We start from the raw sequence: 21017 nt of genomic DNA, 5'->3' as shown, positions 1-21017 counted from the left end.
GAAAAGTTCAGCATGGATCTTGAATCTGTAGATGGTGAATGTGTTCACTGAGACAACCACAAGACCTGGAACCCTTTAATAATGAATGTGGAGCCTGTGTTTAAGCAATTAACCAACAGATTATTTTCCTGTTAGACAGTACTATATTGGGCACAATAGAAACATTACATGCCAGGTGTTTGATGCCTGAAAAGTGAAGTAATAGTTGCAGAAGAGACATGTCCCATCTGCAACCCATCTATTACAAACCATATGTGTCATGTATTGTGCTTACCGTATATACTCAGCTATAAGTCAATCTCATGTACAAGTCGAGGGCAAGTTTGGGGGCCAAAATTATGAATTTTGCTATGACCCGTTGATAAGTAGAGGGTAAAACTTAGGGGCATATAGCAAAGGATCTAAAAGATGAAGCAAAGCAAAACAATGTCAAAGAACTTATAAAATGAACCTCTATGTGCTTACTCTTAAGACTGGATGGATGAGAGAGTAGAGGGGGGGGGGGTCAGTGCTTCACATACTATACTCTTGCTTTTCATCAGGAGATGGTTCCTTCTTTTAAAATAAGAGTTAAGATACAGTATTTACGTTGACCTGTGGATAAGTTGAGTCAGTTTTTTGGGGGGTCAATTTTTTGACCTAAATTTCTAGACTTATACATGAGTATATACAGTATGTAAAAGCTGGCTAACTTGGGATCACTATGAAACATAGTCTTAAGTGAAGATAGAGGGTTCTTTTTCTTAAGGAAAATACAAGTTTCATCATCTGCTGGATATGGGTACATAACTAAACACTGTGAAAAGGAAAAAGTATCAGTTTAAGTGGTTTGGCAAATGTTGGCAGCTTCATATTTCTCACCCCCCCTCCTTTATCTGTAAGGGGAAGGACTGATAGAGTGTGCCTTCCCATTCTCCCCTATGTTGTCTGCGAGTGAGAGCATTGCAGCTTGAGCTTTCCTGGTGGTTAGTACGCCACTAATGTGGGCACCATTTCCCAAACCCAAAAGATGTTTTACATTAAAGTATTAGCTACATAGAGCAGGAGTGGGAATCACACAGCCCTCAAGAAGTGGTTACACTGCAAGCACAACAATGGTGGAGAATTCTGGGATTTGCAGTCCAGCAGCAGCCAGAGGGCCCCATGATGATTTCCCTTCCTGACACACTGTCTTTCTAGGGATGAGAATGCTAGCCACCAGCTGCACACCAAAACAGTTCTAGCTGTTTAAGATATCTATATTTCTCTATCCCTCCACCCCCCATTTATACAAGGGCCCATACAGTCACACTCTGAGCTTCCCTATAGACATGAGAGGAGAAGTAACAAGTCTTCACTGCTTATCTTCCCTGTTATATAAAGCTATCCTATCACTCTGAATTACTATAGTTATTTCATAAGACCTACAAAACTGGTGAAATAATCTCTCTCCCTCCAACCGGATTGCTTCCTACAAAGGGTGCCATGAATTAGGGGAACACATTTTATACTGATTCCTAATAGTAGGTACAAAATGGCTAATCTCTCAAGAGCAGCCTAGAATATTCCATACTTTCTTTTTTTTGGTTTAGGAGAAAACCTGCTGGAGGTCTGTCCTGTTACGAAGCTGTAAACAACACTGTTAATAAAGCAATGAAGTGACAAAAGCCTAAGTGAGGCCAGAAATATAGAGTCAAAATCAACACAGGGACACCCTGCATGGAACCACACATTTCTTTGGTCAGCTATAAAAGGAAAATAATATTTCAAAGTTAGGATATCTGAAAAAGTGGGGAAATTGTTAGATATCACTACATTAAATCATCACTGTAACACAAGAAAATGGACCTGTTGGTAGCTATATAGCTATAGAACAGTGGTTCCCAACCTTCCTAATGCCGTGACCCTTTAATACAGTTCCTCATGTTGTGGTGACCCAAACCCATGAAATTATTTTCATTGCTACTTCATAACAGTAATTAAATAGGTATTTTCCAATGGCCTTAGGCCACCCCCATGAAAGAGTCATTCGACCCCCAATGGGGTCCCGACCCACAGGTTGGGAACCACTGCTATAGAAGAACTCAAGGCCATTTTGCACAATACAGACAAGAAAAGGGTCAATGCTCTCTTTTAAAAATTACCATTGATTTGTTATTTGTTCTTAATATGTGTGTACTATTGTCATTCTAATGCAACCAAACACATAGATCATAAGCAAACTTCAGAAATTTGTGGTGGAAAAGCTAATCTTCTTTTTATCTGTGCTTTATTGCAGTTTCTTTTCCTTCTCTGACCAAGACCTGCTCCAAAGAAATGGTAAGGTTCTAAACTTTTTTTCAAATTAAGTGATATTATGTGAATTTTAGTCCCCAAAAGTAACATTTTCCAAGCTCCGATATCAAGTACTCACCATAAAAGGCTCCAGCTATATGTTATGTATACTTACTCTATAATGTCTTGTTATATGGAAAATGGAGTCAACAAATGAAGGATCTTCAAGGACTTTTTTTGAAAAAAGAAAGTTCAGAGAAACGCTGAGTATAAGCTGCTCCTCCATAGTCCAGATGTGAAACTTGCTTGTTCATTCATTCTCTTCATATAAGAATGTTCCCAGAGGGTCTTAGATGAGAGAAATAACAAGCAAGAAAGTCCTTGCCTGGTGGTTTACATTACAAAAGACAGCATAAAAAAGGGAAAAAGAGGAGGAGGAGGGGGAGGGGTGAAAAAAATAAGCAAATCCAGCCACCAGTTATTAAAGTTAGATAGCAGTTCTTATAATGACCAGATGGAAAAGGTTCAAGGAGCAGAAGAGCTTGGTCTGATCGAAAGGATCTTCCCAGCGCTGATAGAGAGTAGGTCCAGTGGAACAAGGCTTCTAGGGCTGCATCTGCACTGCAGAAATAATCTGGATTGACACCACTTTAATTGCCATGGCTCAGTGCTATTGAATTCCCAGCATTCCATGGCATTGAGCCATGGCAGTTAAAGTGGTGTCAATCCAGATTATTTCTGCAGTGTCGATGCAGCCTAGGCGGGGCAATAGGGTAGAGCTGCTTCACCATACCTTTCCTCTCCCACCATGCTTTGACAGTCATCCTTGTTGAACTCAAGGGGAAGTACTTCGGATCAGACTTGTATAAAATGGTCATGTAAGGATTTTTTTTTCCAAATAGATTACTCAACTCTGAAAGAGAAAGGCATCCAAAGACTTTATTTTTAACCCTCTAATAAGCAGTGGAAATCATTTTTTAAAAGAGGGGAAGAATGTAGCCAAGTCATTGGAATATCATGAGTGTCCTCTCCTGCCTCCCCCCCCCCAACCAGTGGATGCATGATACAGATACCTTTCTTTGCTTAAGATATCTGAAAAGTGTGGTAGATGGGCAAAAGATGTGCAGTGTAATGTCCTGAGAATAATGGAAAAGGTGGGGTATGAGGGAGGACAGCTCAGCGTCTTTATGAGCTCCTGCTTGCAATGAAACTGTACAGAAAATGCCTGTAACTTTAAAAGCCCAGCTTTGCTTACCTGCTCTGTCTGAAGGGCAGATCACAGAAGATATATGTAAATGTTCTTCCCTATCAGAAAGCAGAATTCAGAAGTTATGTGTATAAAAACACTAGCCTCAGTCTCATCTCTTGATTCCTCCCCTGCTCCTTGAATTTGAGGCTCCTTCACATATAGGCCTTCCAGTATAACAAATTCAGTTGTTTCAAACTTTATGTTCTTGACATTCATTTTCGTGCAAGTATAGAGTGAAAAATACAGTGGTTTTCTTTTGAGCTGATAGGCAGTATTTCTTCTCCTTGCTGAAAGATACAGATAACAACTTTTTTTCCCTGTAGGCCGACGTTATGATGGCAGTGTGAAGCCAAAGCTTAATTTACAACAAGTAGCAATAACACAGGTATGGAGGTACCAGGAAGCTGGCCTGTCCGTTCTCCCAGTGTTTATAATAATACTGAATTCCAGAAAGTAGCTATTAAACTTCTTCAAATTTTAGTATAGTGTGTTTTTATAGTATATTTTTTGACATTGGAAAGTTGTATTATTCTCAATACTTGCATCCTTTTCCACATGTAGGGGCATAAGATTTCAGTGACCAATTTTGGTGCTGAATGCATAACAAATTTGAGTGGAAAGTTTGCCAGAGAATAACTACCAGGGATTTAATGTTCTGCTTGCAAATTGCATTTCTTATACTGGATACCACTGTACTGCAGCATATGTGGATCACTGACAGGGGCACATGTGAAATTGCAGTGTGCAATGCATGCATGTTGTTTCACATTCAACATTGGGTTCTTAGGTCTTGTTATGGAATGACCAGAGACCCGTTGTGGATTGTATGCACCCCATATGATATGCAAGAGTAGGTGCTCCATATATGGACCTTGATGTCAGTTCAATATGGCCATTGTGCAATGACCAGTGAAGATAATCCACATGTATTAACTCAACGTGTGTGTGCATTTGCAACCAACAGGATGCTTAGTTTATTATTTCTGTAGGAACTGACACATTGATTCAAATCTCAAAACATAACTCAGGAATGGAAATCATGTGGCCCTCCAGATGTTGTTGAACTGTAGCTCCCAGAATGCCTCACCCTTGGCTGTGCCTACTAGAGATTATGGTGCTTGGATATGATTTTCATCATCACAGTAAATATTGGACTGTTCTCAACATCAGCTGAATATACACTCACTAACTGAATTCTGTATTGTTGTTTTTAAAGTCTACTCAAATGATTCTAGACCTCACCTCTGTTCACCACCACAAGTCCTTTTGTGCTACACTTTCTTATTAAATAAAACTATAAACCTGGTATCTCATCTGCAAATCTCCACATACTCCATAGTGATTTTTAAAGCCTCAGTTTCATAATGTGTTCCTTAAGTGGCCAAACAAATATGTTTGTATGAATCTTTAAAAATAATAGATTTTCCACACCTCTAGTCAGTGTGGTGGATGGTTTGAACATTGGACTATGACTCTGGAGATCAGAGTTTGATTCCCTGCTTGGTCATGGATACCAATTTTGGGTGAGTCACACACTCTTGGCTCCAAAAAGTCCTGTGATAGATTAACCTTAGGGTTGCCATAAATTGGAAATGACTTGAAGGAACCCAAAAACAGATAACAGCAAAAGCATAATTACATTTGCTGTTTAATTACATAAAATAATGCTTACACTCTACTGTTTTGAACTCAGTATAGCACTATATTGGTTATATTATTGGGAATTATAGTTCTGTATTGCCTTTCCTCTAAAATGTTCAACATTATGTACATATCTCTCCTTCCAAATTCATCCTCATAACAACTATGAGGTTGATTCTTACTGTATGGGAAGTCAAGTTGTCATAGAATTGTTTTAATTAGTCAAGAGAAATACTACTTATGGAATGTTTTGAAGAAATAAACCGATGTCTATATAGTAAAGATTGGTTGTTTGCACTGGCTGATCTGTAATAAGAAAGTCATAAGAAGATGCTTTAGAAACTGTTTGTTGTACAACATTTTTCTAGTTTTTGCAAACATGTCTTCCCATGTTTAGATTAGTAGAAATGGTGGCTCTATATTTGAAGGAGCTCATTGGAGGATTATTTAGGTTTTGACATTTCTCTTTCACAGTTTTCTCACCATACTAAAATTGCTTTATTGATGGGACTTATATCCAAACACAGTCCCATAAAGCAGGTTAACAAATTGGGAAAATTGACTTAACAACTGTCCAGTGAGGATTTATTGCTCTTTCCCTTCAGTTCTGTGCTGAAATCAACAAAGGTATATTAATGTTCAATTTTTAGTAGGTTCCACAAGCTATTTGCTATGAAGTAATTTATGCTGAAATAACTGGTAGTAAGGCGCGTTACAAACGGCCATAAGGGACGTCCTAGGTTTAAAAAGGGGCGTCACTTCTTGATGCCCCCAAGCCTAATACGTCCTGAGGATGTACAAGATGGCGGCACCCCATCTACATGGGGGCTGCCATGATGGCATCACGAATGCGCTGCCTCCAAATGAGGTGGCGCGGACGTGACACCATCACGCCGCGTGAGGGCACTTAGAGTGCCCTTTACACAGTGCAAGAAGGAGCTCCATTTTGGAGCTCCTTCTTGGCTTTGCGTCGTTGGGCGCAGCCTTCAGACGGCTGTGCCAGCGACGCAGAGGAGAAAGGGGCCAAGCGGCCCCAAGGACACCCCTTTCCAGGCTGCGGGGAAGGGGCCTTTTGCCGCTTCCCTGCAGCCCGGAAAGCGGCGGATTGGGGCCTCAGCGGCTGCCGCTCTGGCTGCTGAGGCCCCGATACACTGGGGAAAGGGGCGGGTACAGGCCGCCGCTTTTCGGCGGTCTGTAACCTGCCTAAGTTTGGTTAAAGAGTCAAACATATTTGGATATCATGTTACTCATTGAACGATCTGAAAAGCTAGAATTGTAATCTCAGTTGTCTTATTTGCTTTCACACAGGTTTTGAATTACAACATAAGTACCAAGGCGAATTTGGAGAGAGAGTCAGTCATCCACAGCCACTACAGCCCTCTCAATGTCACGGTTAATGGAAGCCCCTGTATTTTATTTTGGGCCAGAAGAATCATGATTAAGTTTCAGAATCACACTCAGCTGGACTTAACAGACAGGACATTTGGTATTCATGCAACTGTGGATGTTGCTGATTCAAACTGCAGTGAAGAAAATGCAATGTAAGATTATCCTACTGTGTGAAAGTTGCTAAGGTCTTGTATATAATCAAAGCAAAGGTAGACATATCTGTGTAGTATTGTTCTTGAGATGAAAACCAAGTGCAGGCCCTAGAGTTGAGATGAGATTCAAATGCTCTTTCAGATGCTGGACTTCAAGTCCCAGCAACTCTAGCCAGCATTGACAATAATGAGGAACACTAGGAGTGGCAGTCTAACACCATTTGGAGGGCTGCAGGATTCCCACCTCTCCCCCAGAAACAAAGAAATAGATTGGTGGAACAGTGTGGGGGCTGGGGAGAAGTTCCAGGATTACAGGAGCTAAGAGGCAGAAAGATGAGAAGGATCCAAATTCTACATTGTGTAAAAATGTTAGATTGCTTGATACATCTAATTCAGCTACCTTTCCACTTCCTCTTCCTCTTCTACTTCCTCTTCTATCACCACTACTTCCTTCTCCTATCTTTTGTCAGTTTAATCTGATCTTGCTCTATTTTTGTTCTAGGCTTTCACTTAATTTTGGTGACATCGACAATTTGAAGGGATTTATTATCAGGTACCATTTTCAAATATGTCAGATTCCAGTTTATCTCTTGCTGCAGAACCACTAAATATTCTTGTGGTATCAAAAAACAAACAAACACATTTTATGTCAAATATGATGCATGGTATGTCAAACAAAACTGATTTATCTTTAAAGTGCCCCAAGACTGATAGAGCTGGAAGGACAATTGAGTCCAGTCTCCTGTTCAGTGCTGGAATGTTTCCCCTGGATCAGCAAACATATTAAAATTGATTGTGACTCTTTGCTTAGACATGATAAAGTTCTGTTACCTGATAAACTTATTGAGGAAGATGTTATTGTTAATTTTTAAAAAAACAAACCATTAAAATAAAACATGCGGGGGAGAATCAATACCCATTCATTTCCTCTGGAAAGTTAACTATATCCCTGTCCCTTGCCTATTGAAATGAATGGTACTTTCCACTAACATTTGATAGAAATTTAATAACAATGACAAAAAAGGTGACACCACATCTCTTTGCCAGTTTTGGGGTTCTCAGTTGTTTTAAAGACTGATCACTGAATGGAGAAGCAAAAAGTTGCTATGAGCAACTTTTCAGTAGTTTTATTTCACAGTTATTAAGGCATTTGGTTTGGATCCATAAATACATCTGATCACACAATTTATTTATTTTTAACATAGTTTGATGCTGCATACACACACACACACACACACACACACACACACACCATCACCCTCCCCTGTTTTATTTAAATCAATTCAGAGAATTAGGTTATACTAGAAGGTGGAAATTGGGCCCATGGAACATACAAGGTGGAAGAGGAAATTGAAGCCAAGCCTCCAAGGTCTGAGTCGAAACATTTTTACCAGTATATTACACTAGCTATCCCCTCTCCCATCAAAAAAGTAAAAAGAAAAGCCAACAGTTTCCCCCCATATAGAATGGGCATAGTGCCGAAGATGAAAATTTAGGCGGGTTACAAACCGCCATAAAGTACGTGCTCCGTACATACTAGGGTTAGGAAGGGCCGTATTAGGGTTAGGAAGGTTCTTACCTTCCTTACGGTCCTTCCTCCCAGTACGCGTGGAGCGCGTTGTAAATGGCGGCGCCCATCTACATGGGTGCCGCCATTTTGATGTCTTGGATGCTGTGCATCCAGACGTGTCGCGGCAGAAGTGACGCCGCGAGGGCGCGCTCCACCCCTCGTGGCGCCACTTCTGTGTTTTGAAAAGGAGCGCCATTTTGGTGCTCCTTTTTCGCTGCACGGGGAAGCCTCGCGGTCTGGCCGCTGGGCTTCCCTACGCAGCGAATGGCGGCAGCAGGAAAACGGCCCCTTGAGGGCCGTTCGTAACCCACCTTAGTGAAGCTAATCCTTTTCTTTCTAGCTTTCTACTTCTGTGAGTAATTTTCAGAGTTTGGAAAAGTTACTGGTTGGAACTTCAACCCCTCTAGAATCCTCATGCTGATCAGGAAATTCTGTAACTTGAAACCCCAAAAGGTAACTTTTCCCAGCTCTGGTTTTCAAAGCACATTCTCAGTGTTACTTAGTCATCAGGATAGACATAGTGGTTTGATAAGGGGACTTACAAATATAAATACAACATCTTCCTACTTCTTCCTTCTTTGCTATTATCTTGAACTTTCTAGCTATTTGCCAAGGACTGTTATTCAGAATTAATGGAAGGGGCAAGGATGAAAGAGTTGCTTTTTCATTTAACAAAGAAATGACATGCAGTAGTAAAATAGATTTAGTATGTCAGCTTCATAAAAAATAAAATAAAGCTGGGGTTGTGTGGTAAGATTTATTGGAGTTGTTAAAATATTTCTTTTCTTTTACTGATTTTTTCCCCTTTTCTAGATTCTTACTGACAAACAGTTATTACAAGCTGTCTATTCAGAATTGGTTCACCTTGCACCGAATCCAGCTTGTTTACAACCACTCTGTACAAGCCACTTTCAACGCAACACGAATCCATGCTCCAGCCATTTACTCCTATCACTGTGAACATGTTAGCAGCTTGCAGAGATATGATGCACTCCTGACACCCAGCTCTGCCACTGATGCAGCCAAGCTCTGGGAAGTTACTTTTATTGACTTTCAGGTAATGTGTGGCAAACATTTAATGAAAAGTAGCAAGTACCTAGACAGACAGCTCTGGGGGCATTAGCAGTGAAAAAGCTTTATCCCCTGTGGAAAGCAGATTGTCAGGATTTCCAGGTAGAAGTAAAGAAGTAGGATTTGAACCAAAAAGACAGTCTCACATTGCTTGTACTATGTGCTGTGCAGTTCCAAGCATGTTTGCTTGGAAGTAATTCTTGCTGTGTTCAGTTGGGGTCCTATAACTGTGCTTCAAATTGTAACCATAATTTCATTTCAGGGTTGATGTATCTGTTTGCAGGGTAAACTTACTTTGCTTGTTGTAAAGCATATTTGTTGATAACGCTCATCAGTCTGGCCTGTGAGACAAATAAGTGCATCGGTATTTCCCACCCAAAATCTTCATGTAGGACCATGTATGAAATTAACCCTACTCTAATTATAATCCAGTTACCATTAGGATAAAAACCCAAAAATAACCACTAAGTCCTCAGTAGTTTTTGTACTTAGCATAATTCAAAACATCATTACACAGACACATGTCATATTGAGTTTGATAGGTTTTACTTCCTATTAAACATGCCCATGTGTAAACATGTAGTTTAATGGTTTGTGTGTTGGACTAGTACTCTAGGAGACCAGGGTTTGAATCCTTACTCGCTCATGGAAACCTACTGGGTGCTGTGGGGCATACTGTATCTCACTCTCTCAACTTCAGAGACAATGGCAAACTCCCTATGAACAAATCTTAGCATGAAAACCTGTGATAAGTTTGCCTTAAGTCAGAGGCAAAGTCAGAAGTCAAAGTAAGACATCATAAATGACTTGAAAGTACACAAAAACAAACAACAAAACATGACCAAGATGTCTTAGACTGACAGTAGACATTGTGCTATATGGACCTTCACATATAGTTTTCCTTACTGAAATATCTAGGTAGGGAAATGTTTGATGTGGCATCATCATTGTTGACTGCTTGCATGTTGTGTAATGCATGAGACAGTGACATATTCATGCTCATTTTTAAAGCACATGCTGTTGTAAGAGGAAGAGAAAATAGATATACGATGTTGTTTTGAGGGGAAAAATGCATATATATATATAATATGTTGAGCTTTCCCCTTTATTTCATTGGTTTAAGTGGTTAGGGCCACTCTGTGGATGTTTCACCCTCTGCAGTTCAGGGTCAAGAACACTCTTGGGTCACTTGATGAGGGCAGCTAAGGAGAAGCTATAATACTTGCTACTGACTCTTATCTCCTTAGGAGGATAAAGAAAGTAGGAAGGAGAGGGGAACTGCTCACTACAAAGCAGACAATTTAGCCAAGAAGGCTAAATCCTTCTTGAACAAACACTCCCCATTTGTTTGAAGTTGCAGTTGGAATGTGTAGCTGTGATTTGTAATAGATGCAAGTTCTATCTTGAGGTTTTTATTCATCTATACTGGAGGCTTCTGGAATCTCGGCAAAACAAAACAAAACAATTAGTTGCATAAGAATAACATATATTCAAGATGTGTAAGGCTGACTAACTTCACATATATGGCTTGGTTTTTGGACTGGCCACCTGTCAAGGTTCAGTTAAGCCATCTATGGCCTGTTACAGACTGCCAAAATAAAGCTGCTTCAGGTCTCTTTGGAGGTATGCTGTTTCAATGATGCATGCATCCTAAGAATCCGGAAGCTGCACCAAAGCTGCACTCCAGTGCTTAGGAATGGAGTGTGGCTTTGGTGCGACCTCCGGACTCTTAGGACACATGCATCATTTAAATAGCATACCTCCAAAGAGACCCGAAGCAGCTTTAGTTTGGCAGTCTGTAACAGGCCTATGTCTTTAATATGTTTCATTGTTATGCGATTTATTGTTAAGATTCTAATTAGCTGTATATGTCTTTTACATCCAAGGTGGCTGGAGCTTCGGGGTGCAGAGATCCAAAACACCTGCAGAACCAAAGTCTGGGAGCCACTGGCCTAGGGTGTCAGTTCCCTTCTCCAAGCTTTTGCCCCATAAGAACTTTCTTCCCATAGGAATGTCTCCTTTTCTTGGGTGGCTCATATTCCTTCCATGTTTCATGCAAGAGCCATTTTACAGTTCATTGGTACGAAACATCTGGTTATCTGGTACTGTCCCTCTCACATAAATAGCAGTCTCATCCATCCTACAGACTCCTGGGATCTGTAGTTTTGTGAGGCAGCAGCACTCTTTGTCAGAGAAAAATGAAAGACCTTAGAAATCTACAAATTTTAGTATTCAGTAGGATGGATCTAACAGCTCTTAAAATGTGTAAAACTGCATTATTTCTACACTGTAGATACATCCTAGACATGAAGGATGATTGCATAGACCCAGGGGTGGCATTTCTTTCAGAACAGGGGAATCAGCACACAGGAGGTATAGGGAGATGAGAAATCTACTTAAGAACAGTTTTCTCCTAACACCTATACAGTATATAGTTTGAGATAGGAGGACTGGGAAACGCTTAGGTTGTTCTGGAGTTCACCTCCCAGAAGCTGTGACCACAATGATGAATGAAAAGGGGTTTGTGGAGTTTTAGTCCAAAATCATCTAGAAGGCTAAAAGTTTCTCACTCCAGGACCTACTCAATTTGTGATTTTTTTTTTATAAAAAAGATCTCAAAGAACTTTAATACAGATGTATGAGGTTTCTATCTCCTAATTCAAAAGATTTGGAAAGGCATTTCCTTCCAAGAGTTTTTTATGTCAGTCATGCCCTGGTTCTCTCTTTGTCCTGTGCCCATAGATGTCATCACCTATTTCCCTTACTTAGTAGCTTCTTGCTATGGTCCTCTTTCCCTTTCCCTTTCCCTTCTCTTTTCAGTGGCTCCTTCAGTGTTGAAGGGGATCTTGATCTGTCTTATTTTCTCCATCTCTTTCACACTGCTATCACCACATATTAAATGCCCTGGAAACTGCTGTTAATTCTGTTGGAGAAGAGTTCTTCTTCAGCAATGATTAAAAATGGAAATGGATAAGACCTCAGACCACCCAGATATCCTAAAGGCAACAGATGCTATCTGATATTGGATGCTAACCAGGTTCAGCCCTGGTTAGCACTTGGATGGGAGACTGCCAATGAATACCAGGGGTTATAGGATAAATTTCAGAGGAAGGATCTGCCAAAACCACCTCTGACTATTTCTTGCCTATGAAAACCCTATGAAAGTCATTAGGTCATCATAAGTTGACAGGCGATGTCAAGACATACACACACACAAGAACTCAGAACTATAGTGCTGACCCCTGTATTGAAGTTAAGCATTAGGAGCTTGGAGTTAATGGACTTCAGCAGCTCTTAAAATGTACTGCCAATCAATTTTGCACTAGTCTGTCTCTACATAAAAAATAGAGGTTGGAAAATTAATTTTGTGGACCACAACTCTGAGAATACCCAACCAGTGCTGGACAGCTTCCCCTGAACTTGAATACAGTGGACCCGTTGGAGTTTGGTTCCAGGAACCCCCATGGATACCAAAATCTGTGGATGCTCATGTCCCATTAAATACAATGGCATAATAAAATGGTTTCCCTTATATAAGATGACAAAATCAAGGTTTGCTATTTGGAGTTTATACTTTAAAATTTTATTTTTAGTGCTTGAATCCATGGATAAAGAATCTGTGGATACAGAGGGCTGACTGCAAAATGCTTCTTCCACCAAATCAATTTATTAAGGTAATGGTGTGTGGCCATCCAGATGTTATTGGACTCTTCAACTCCTATCAACCATGAGCAGCACAGTAAATGGTGAGGGATGATGGGACTTGTAAATCAACAATATTCAAAAGGCCACACATTTCCCACCCCTGCATAATAGTTTTCCTTGACAGCACACAACAATAAAACACAAATAGCTAAAAAGTCAGAAAAATGACTTAGAGTTATTGAGGTTAAAACAAAACTTCTTGATGAGCCTTGGGGACAAAAATAATAAAGTGCTTTTAGCCAGGAGTGGGAGATTGTTTTAATTAACCCTCCTTTTTATTGTCTTACCAGATTCAAGGATTTAACATTGAAGATGGGCAGTTTGCTTATGCGAAAGACTGTGCCTCTCTCTTCCCACCTGCAATCCTGATGGGCTTGGTGATGTCTCTGATCTTGCTTCTTGTCTTGGCCTATGCTCTCCATATGCTGATACACTTGAAGTCTCTTGATAGACATTATGAATGCAAAGCTTCTCCTGCTTATTTCCCACAGATGAAAGATATTGATACAGTGGATGAAAAGGAACCCCTGAGAAATAATGGAATGGAAGTCTATGAACTTAGAAGCCAACAGTATTCTAAAATTTATATTTAGCTATTGTCTTTGTTTTTCCATGATTAGGCAAACAGACTGCTGCTGGGGAACTTCTGCATCCTATGGGCTCATGTTAGAATTTTGAGTATCTCAACTTTGATTTAAATAAATAAATTAAAAAGATTTCTAGTCATCATGACTGTGAGAGAAATATGGAAGTGCTACAACAGTGTGTCCTAATTTCTCAGAGAGCCCAAAAGCAAATCAAAAGGGCATCATTTATAGCCAACATGAAAGGCAAGAGGAGATGATTGCCTCATGGTCATCTGCTTCAGACAGAGAATACTGCATGGTAACATTGCCCAAAATGTTTATCTTGGAGGATGGGATCTATCGGAATTGAAAAGCTCCTTCCAAAATGAAAGTAAAATGCCGCAACCAAAGATGTACCACAAAAGTGAAATTTGGGACAAGATTCTTCAAATGTTGCCCACTCAAATCTATGATCTTTTTGTTGTTGTAATGACACTGGAGGACTGAACCATAGCTGGTGCTTAAGGTTACTTAGCAAGGCTGATAGAACAATGATTTTATGCTGCTGGAAAACCACCAGTCATTGGAAAGAATAAACCAGTTGTACATAAAAAAATGACACTAGAAATCTCTTGTGTTCGTTCCTAACCAGCTGCAAAATGATGTGTAAACATCCCTGTCATCATATCTGTTTGCATGGCAGAAATGCAGTCTGTTGGCCAAAAAGCAACTGGTTTATGTCTTAAGATATGCAAATTGTGTCAGTTAACATCTCAATATGTTATGCAGATTTGCTGTGGATCTCTTTATCTTGTAATGCTTTTCTAAGGGTGCCCTCAGCGCTGAGCAATTTTCTCACTTCTGTTGTATTTCAATGAAGTTATGAGCACTTTCTTTTTGATGTTCCATTCTTCTAATATTTAGCTAAATGTTTTTTACTACACGACTTCTCTGATAAATGATCAAAGGATACCAGTCTCTTGGCATTAATTTCCTAAATTTGTCACTGAGTACAAGGTAAAAGAATGTGAGATCTAAGTGGGGAGGAAGAAATTAGTGTCATGAAGATTGTCCATGTTGCTGCAAAAGAAAAGCCCTTGTCTTTGCCACTAATTTACAAACCTCTGCAAATCACTTTCAATAATGAAGCCTTTGAAAGAACTGAACAAACACATCTTTCAAAGGCAGGAGGGCTCTTATTGAGTATAAATAGTTTACATATGGAAAGTCTTTCTTTAGTCCAGTGATGGGTAGAATGCTACCATGGGTGCAATTTTAATTGGAATATTTACGCAAAAGTAGACCCATAACATGGTCCTCCTAGGATATTATTATGTACACAATAGTCAGTATAAAAATATATATTAAAAAAGGTGCAGAAAAGGGTGAATATTCAGGGGCCTAGAGCAACTGTGCCATGAGGAAAAGGTGAGAATGTTTGGAGCAATAAAAGGGAGTTAGAAGGATATAAGATAAGGGTGGGCAGCTAGGGGCCAGTCATCCTCAACCTTCTTCCTGAGATACATCCATCCTGAGCAAGACCAAATACTTCCATTTTCTTCTGTGGCTGCACTCAAAATAGCAATAGGAATTGATGTTCTGATGCCATTTTAAGAGTGACTGCAGAGAAAAATGAAGTTATTATGGGAGTAGTATGGGGTCCTAAGATATCTGTGGGGGTTGAATATGGATATTCTTGTTACTTTAATGTGTTTGGGGAGTTTTCTGCATGGAGTTTGGACCAAAAATTGCCAGATTGTCTTTTTTTAAATGGATAGGAATTTGGGAGGGACTGGTGGGGGGCTTCAGGGGCCATGTGTAGTCCATAGGCTATACTTTGACCACCCCTGCCCTATAAGTATGCACCGTGTGCAGATAGTGAATAGGCAGTAGTCTCCTTCTCCACAATACTGGGGCCCAGGACCATCCACTGTAGTGGATCAGTGGAAGATTTAGGAATAATATAGAATCACTTCTTCACACACCACTTCATTAAACTGTGGAACAATCTTGCATAAGATACATTATGGCAGCAAGATGGGCAACTTTAAATTGGGACTGGACATTCATGGAGGATGGGTCTTTCAGTCTACTAGTCATGATGGCTGTATATCCCCTACAGTACTAGAAGCAATATGTCTGTCTATACTAGTTCCTGGGGAGAATTAGCAGAATATCATCATGTGTACATGCCCTACTTTTAGGCTTCATAATGAGCAAGTGACTGGCCACTGTGTGAACAAAATATTGGACTAGATAAGTCTAAGATCTGATTCAGGAAGGCTGCTCTTACATTCTTAAAAAGTATTCAGTCACTTACTGTTACATTTTCTTTACAACCCAATTTGCAAATGAATTTTTATGCCAGCCAATATAAGGTGATGAGGTACAGAATTTTATAGCCATAATTGATCAATGGTTACCAATGCAGAGTTTTCATTATGAAACTCCAAAAGAGTATAGGACAAACACACAGAAACATATTCTTTTTGCCATTGGGGTACTTTCCTTTAGCAGCCACTAGAAAGCATTGTGATTAAAACAATATAGGGGAACAGAATTCTGGAAGGCCGCAGATGGCTTTTTAAAAACTTTTTTGTTACCCAAGGGTCCTATTAAAAAAATCCCTGAACAATTTCTGTCAGTTGTCTTGTTTCTGTTCATAAATTAATGTATCAACACAGGAGTTCAACACAAATTTGTGAAAGTGACCCATTTTAGGCAAATAGCTTTTTGCAGGCAAACAATCTGGATTTCTTTGCTAATGTTTTTTATTTCTACACTCTACACTTCATTCTGCCTATGCTTTTTTTTTTAAACCATCCTTTCACAATTAGCTGTCTTGTTCTTTACAAAGGCTGTATTCTAAGTGCAAAGGAAGTATTCTAAGTGCACTCAAGGGCTAATGTGTTCCCAGTGGGAGTTGTAAAAACTGTCTCTCCTGGAACAGAAACAAATTTGTCTCATGTCACAAATTGCTTCTGAACACTCTCTGAGTTTCAAAAATGGTATGCAGTCTGGCTCAGGTGGCCCATGGAACTGGCTGCAGGTTTCTTTTGAATCCACTGATGGCATTCATCATAAATAAATGATGCTATCATTCCAAGCACCCTTACTCAGAACAAAACTCCACTCAATCCAGTGGGGTTATGCCTCATTCATATATATATATATAATGTAGCATCGCTTCTCGGCCTTTTGGCTAAGATCAAGTGTAGATACATGAAGTAGAAATAACGCTCGATAACAAGGGCCATTTCAAACGTATTAGCTTGGGACTTGCATCCTTGTGGAAGAGTTTAGAACAAGTTACTTTTTGGTCTAAAATTCTCACTGCCTCTCCTCCCCAGCCATTGGCCATGCTAGCAACTGTTGTAAACAACACCAACCAACAACTATTCCTACCCTGCTACTGTGGCTGTGACTACAGCAGCTCAATGGTTGAGGTCAGTCCATAGTGGTTCTATCTCCCAGTGTAAAAGTGATTGAATGAGAACTATCACTTTTACTGTTGTACTATCCTGAACAACTGTTACATTAGAGCTCCTAAACAGATAATTCTTAAGTGCTTCACCAAACTCCAAATACCAGAATTCAATAGGATGGAGCAATGGCAATCACAGCGGTATGGATCTGTTATAACTATGTAAGGTATACTTTCAGCTGGATTGTGTCAGTTTACTGGGAACAACAAGGAAGAGCAGAGAGCTTGTGATTGGCAAGTGCAAGTGAGCTGTGGCAGATGTCCAGCAATGCTAATCTGTAACACTGGGTCTGTAGCGTGATGAGTGGAATTCAACAAGGCAATGTAGGACCAATATTGGAGTGAACCACAAAAATACATGCAAAAAGGAAAAATAGAAACCTACACTTCTCAGTTATCTTTGGTTGCATGTCAGAGAAAGTACTTTTTTGAACTATAGCTCTAAGAGTCGCCAGCCAGTAAGGGCACTGGACATGCTGATTAGGGGATTCTGTGTGTTATAGTCCAAAAAGCATCTTTCCAAGCTCTGTTTTTTGTGGTGTTGTATAAGAACTGATGGTGATGATGATGATGATGATGATGATGATGATGATGATGACAATGACGACAACTGTAACAATCACAGTAGTAATGAGAAAAAAGAAATCTCTTGTTGGTAGCCATTTGTAGGTGGAGGGTTCCTATATATGTTTAACAGACAAGATATGTTGTCCTTTAACATGTGATCATCTGTCTTGGAAACTTATGACTGTATGGCTTCTCTGTGACAGGCAGTTAAAAATGTAGGTTGGCATCCTATAGTGCAGTTATGGATTGGTAGCCTGGAGGTACAGATTCAGTTATACAATGTATTCATGATGGTGGCACTATTGCTATGGTTGCAAATGCCCTTCCAAAGCTGATTTCACAGCCAGCGGTCAACACTGAGCAATGGCAATCTGGATCCAGAAGAAAGATGTTCCCAGTCCACTCCTGCTAGAGAGTGAAGCTGTGCCCAGGAATTGTGATACGGAACCTACTACTGATGGTTTCAGCCTCACTTTATGTTTGTTTGTTTGTTTTGGAAAATCATGCACCTGCATGTCAATTGCCAGATGAACAGACCTTGGTGTACCTGCTGACTTTTAAGATAGGTTTGGGAGATTGGGCCAGGAGATGTTAGTTAGTTACACATTCCTAACTAAGGTGATGTAAGATATTGGTGACAATCATCTGTTCAGGGTTATTGAGTTAGTATTGGAGAGATAAAAGTCTGCTCTAACTTGAGGCGGTGATAATGAACTTTTTATGGCCAAAATTGCCTACAATAGAAATGGCTGATGAAAGCCAAACATGTTTTGCTTTAAATCTTCTTAGTGCATTATGTAACATGGCTATATGGGAATTTATGTGGAAATAATTGGAATGCAATGCTTGAGTTATTTATAAGGCATGACAGATGTGTATAGTTTCACATTGGTGGTGGTCTGATGGAGAGACAACAACAGGCAGCATTCTGACAATTTTACCCCAAATCATAAGCACAAATGCAGGTGGATGGAACAATAATCCAACCCAGCACAGCCACTGCTGTAAACAAGACTGTTTACACAGTGCAGGAGAGACACCTAGTGGCCATTTGTAAAACTTTCTAATTGAGAAAGTTTCAGTATTATCAGTTTCACAGCAACAAAAAACCTTTGTATCAGCCACTGAAATTACAAGTAATGGGTTGCTGTTTGGGTTTTATGGAATTATTACACACGAGAAGAGAAAAAAGTGGTCTGAGAGATAAAAAGAGTTCATTGTATACTCCCCCCACAACACACTTCTCACACTCAAATGTACATCACCAGATGTGCATACTACGCTTGAACTTAGCCAACAGGGCGAGAAGTGATGTGCATGAAAAACTAAAACTCAACCCACGTATTGACTGAGATATCTGGTATTTTCTGACTCTGTGAGAATTCCAGTGTATTTCATGGGACAAAACAAACATTCTGCTTCATGTGAATATGTATTTTCTCACACTGGGTATTCTTCTTCATTTTACACCACACACACTGAAGAAGAAGAAGAAGAATACCCAGCGTGAGAAAATACATGTTCACATGAAGCAGAATGTTTGTTTTGAGTAGCTGACAGTTCTGTTTTTCCACCCAGAAAGGTAAGCATCATAATTTATGTTTCCTAAGAATATTGTCACTGAATACAAAATAAAGCTTGTCCTGACCAACCCCCCCCCCCCATTACAAATGGGACATAAACTCTGAAAGAAAACAGCTGTTTTTATCTGTTTGTAGGAAGACAGGTATGTTAGTATACAGTACTTCATTGCCCCAATAACAAAATAACCTCTGATGAAGGAAATGTCTCAAAGTGAAGGGCAATTCTCTGTGCTAGCCACTCTACAGAAAACAAGGACATGCTGCTTGGATGGTGCAGTAGTTCTTGTAAGCAAATTTAGTGCATCATTCATCATGTTCTGATAATTTTGTTCACTGTCCTATTGCAGAAATAATTGTATGTGTATGCCTTATCTTGTGATATGGTACCAATGCCCATTAGGTCTTTGGTTAGCAGACCTTCTGCTGGTTCTAAGCTGGTGAAAAAAATGGTCTCCCACCATGCATCATCCAGTGTGGAAATATGGTTCAACTATAGTTGTTATCACAGTATAGTAAAACCAAGCTGGCCTTCCTGTTGTGTATGAAGCTGCCTGGGTAAATGTCTTCTGTTAAATGTAAATGCCTTTTGATGTTTTAAAATCACATAATACCACAGCATTTTATTCTACATTTTAATTATTTTAAAATGTAATTCTTCTCTGGAAGAAGTTGTTTATCTCTGAACTCAACCAGTTGGTTATCAGCAATTAGATCCATTCCTAGTGCGTACCAATTTTTTGAAGCTGTTCAGCAAACACAATCTGCCTTTACCCCAATTTATCAGTCATTCTTCATCTTACTCTTGTTACCCAGTAGCCAAACTTTAAGTACCTTGTGAGCACACAAAAACTCTTCAGGTTCATTGTTATTTTGAAATGACAGGGCTGTGAGCCCAGATACCATAGTTCCTCCAAGACTTATAGACGCTTTAGTTTTGGTAGGGTTTCTCTTGTTCCATCTCCTATATATAAGACATGCCTTTCAGCTTATTAAATGGCTTATTTGATGAAGAATGCTTGCCATGGGGAATTTTCATAGGTTTCTATTTTTTCATAGTTCTTTGGCTCTGGGCATTTCTGAATGATGTGTCTGTTTCCTCTATGTGAAATGACCTGTGGTTGTCTGCACAGTTCCTTCCATTTTTGCCTCTCACAACATATGTATCATCACTTAGTCCTTCCAAAGCAGGATTAAGGGTGTGCACTTGCTGTCCTACCTTTTGAACAGTGGGATGTGCTGTTTCTCATCTGAACACTGATATTAACATTACTGCATCAAATTTCAACCACAAAATGCTAAAGAACTTTTTTTTTGTCCCAAAACATTACATGGTATTTGGCACACAAGTATCTCAACCACAAATTGTGATAGATTTTTAGGACAATATTTGAGTAGTCCTTTCTTTGGCACGTCAACCAGATATTGTTTCTAAGTAACAATGTCATAAAATGGCTACCTGTAGATCTAGTTCTGTGTGAATTCTGCCATGAAATGTGATTCTGGTATGTTAAAATATCCCATCTGCAGAATAATGAAAACTTATTTGCTTAGTAAAGATGTACCATGAGTAAAACAATTTGGGCACAGTAACGGTAAATCAGTTTGATTCTTCACTCTCTTGCAAAAGCAGAGTGAATTAATCTTCACTTTTAGAGATATTTGCAGCTTATAATATGTGATAATGTAGTAAAAAAATCACATATGACAAATTGTTTTTTCCTATTAATCTTATGGTATGGCTGAATGTTAAAAATAATGTCCATAATTATACATTGCGCTGGCCTACA

General features: G+C 39.5%; 1 protein-coding gene across 3 annotated transcripts in view; it reads left to right on the top strand.

Annotated features, from left to right (window-relative positions):
* The window catches only part of LOC121922185 (V-type proton ATPase subunit S1-like protein), a 32091-nt gene extending 15895 nt beyond the window's left edge, over window positions 1–16196 (top strand). For all 3 annotated transcript variants that reach the window (XM_042451279.1, XM_042451280.1, XM_042451278.1), the window contains 6 exons: window positions 2258–2298; window positions 3826–3887; window positions 6452–6684; window positions 7187–7237; window positions 9068–9311; window positions 13321–16196. In XM_042451279.1, the coding sequence (XP_042307213.1) occupies window positions 2258–2298; window positions 3826–3887; window positions 6452–6684; window positions 7187–7237; window positions 9068–9311; window positions 13321–13623 (934 nt within the window). In that variant the 3' untranslated portion in view covers window positions 13624–16196. The remainder of the gene's footprint in view (window positions 1–2257; window positions 2299–3825; window positions 3888–6451; window positions 6685–7186; window positions 7238–9067; window positions 9312–13320) is intronic.
* Window positions 16197–21017: the final 4821 nt, after the last annotated feature.

This window comes from Sceloporus undulatus, chromosome 2 (genome assembly GCF_019175285.1).
Source record: "Sceloporus undulatus isolate JIND9_A2432 ecotype Alabama chromosome 2, SceUnd_v1.1, whole genome shotgun sequence".
Classification (NCBI taxonomy): Eukaryota; Metazoa; Chordata; class Lepidosauria; order Squamata; family Phrynosomatidae; genus Sceloporus; species Sceloporus undulatus.
This window is presented reverse-complemented; position numbering and strand designations above follow the sequence as displayed.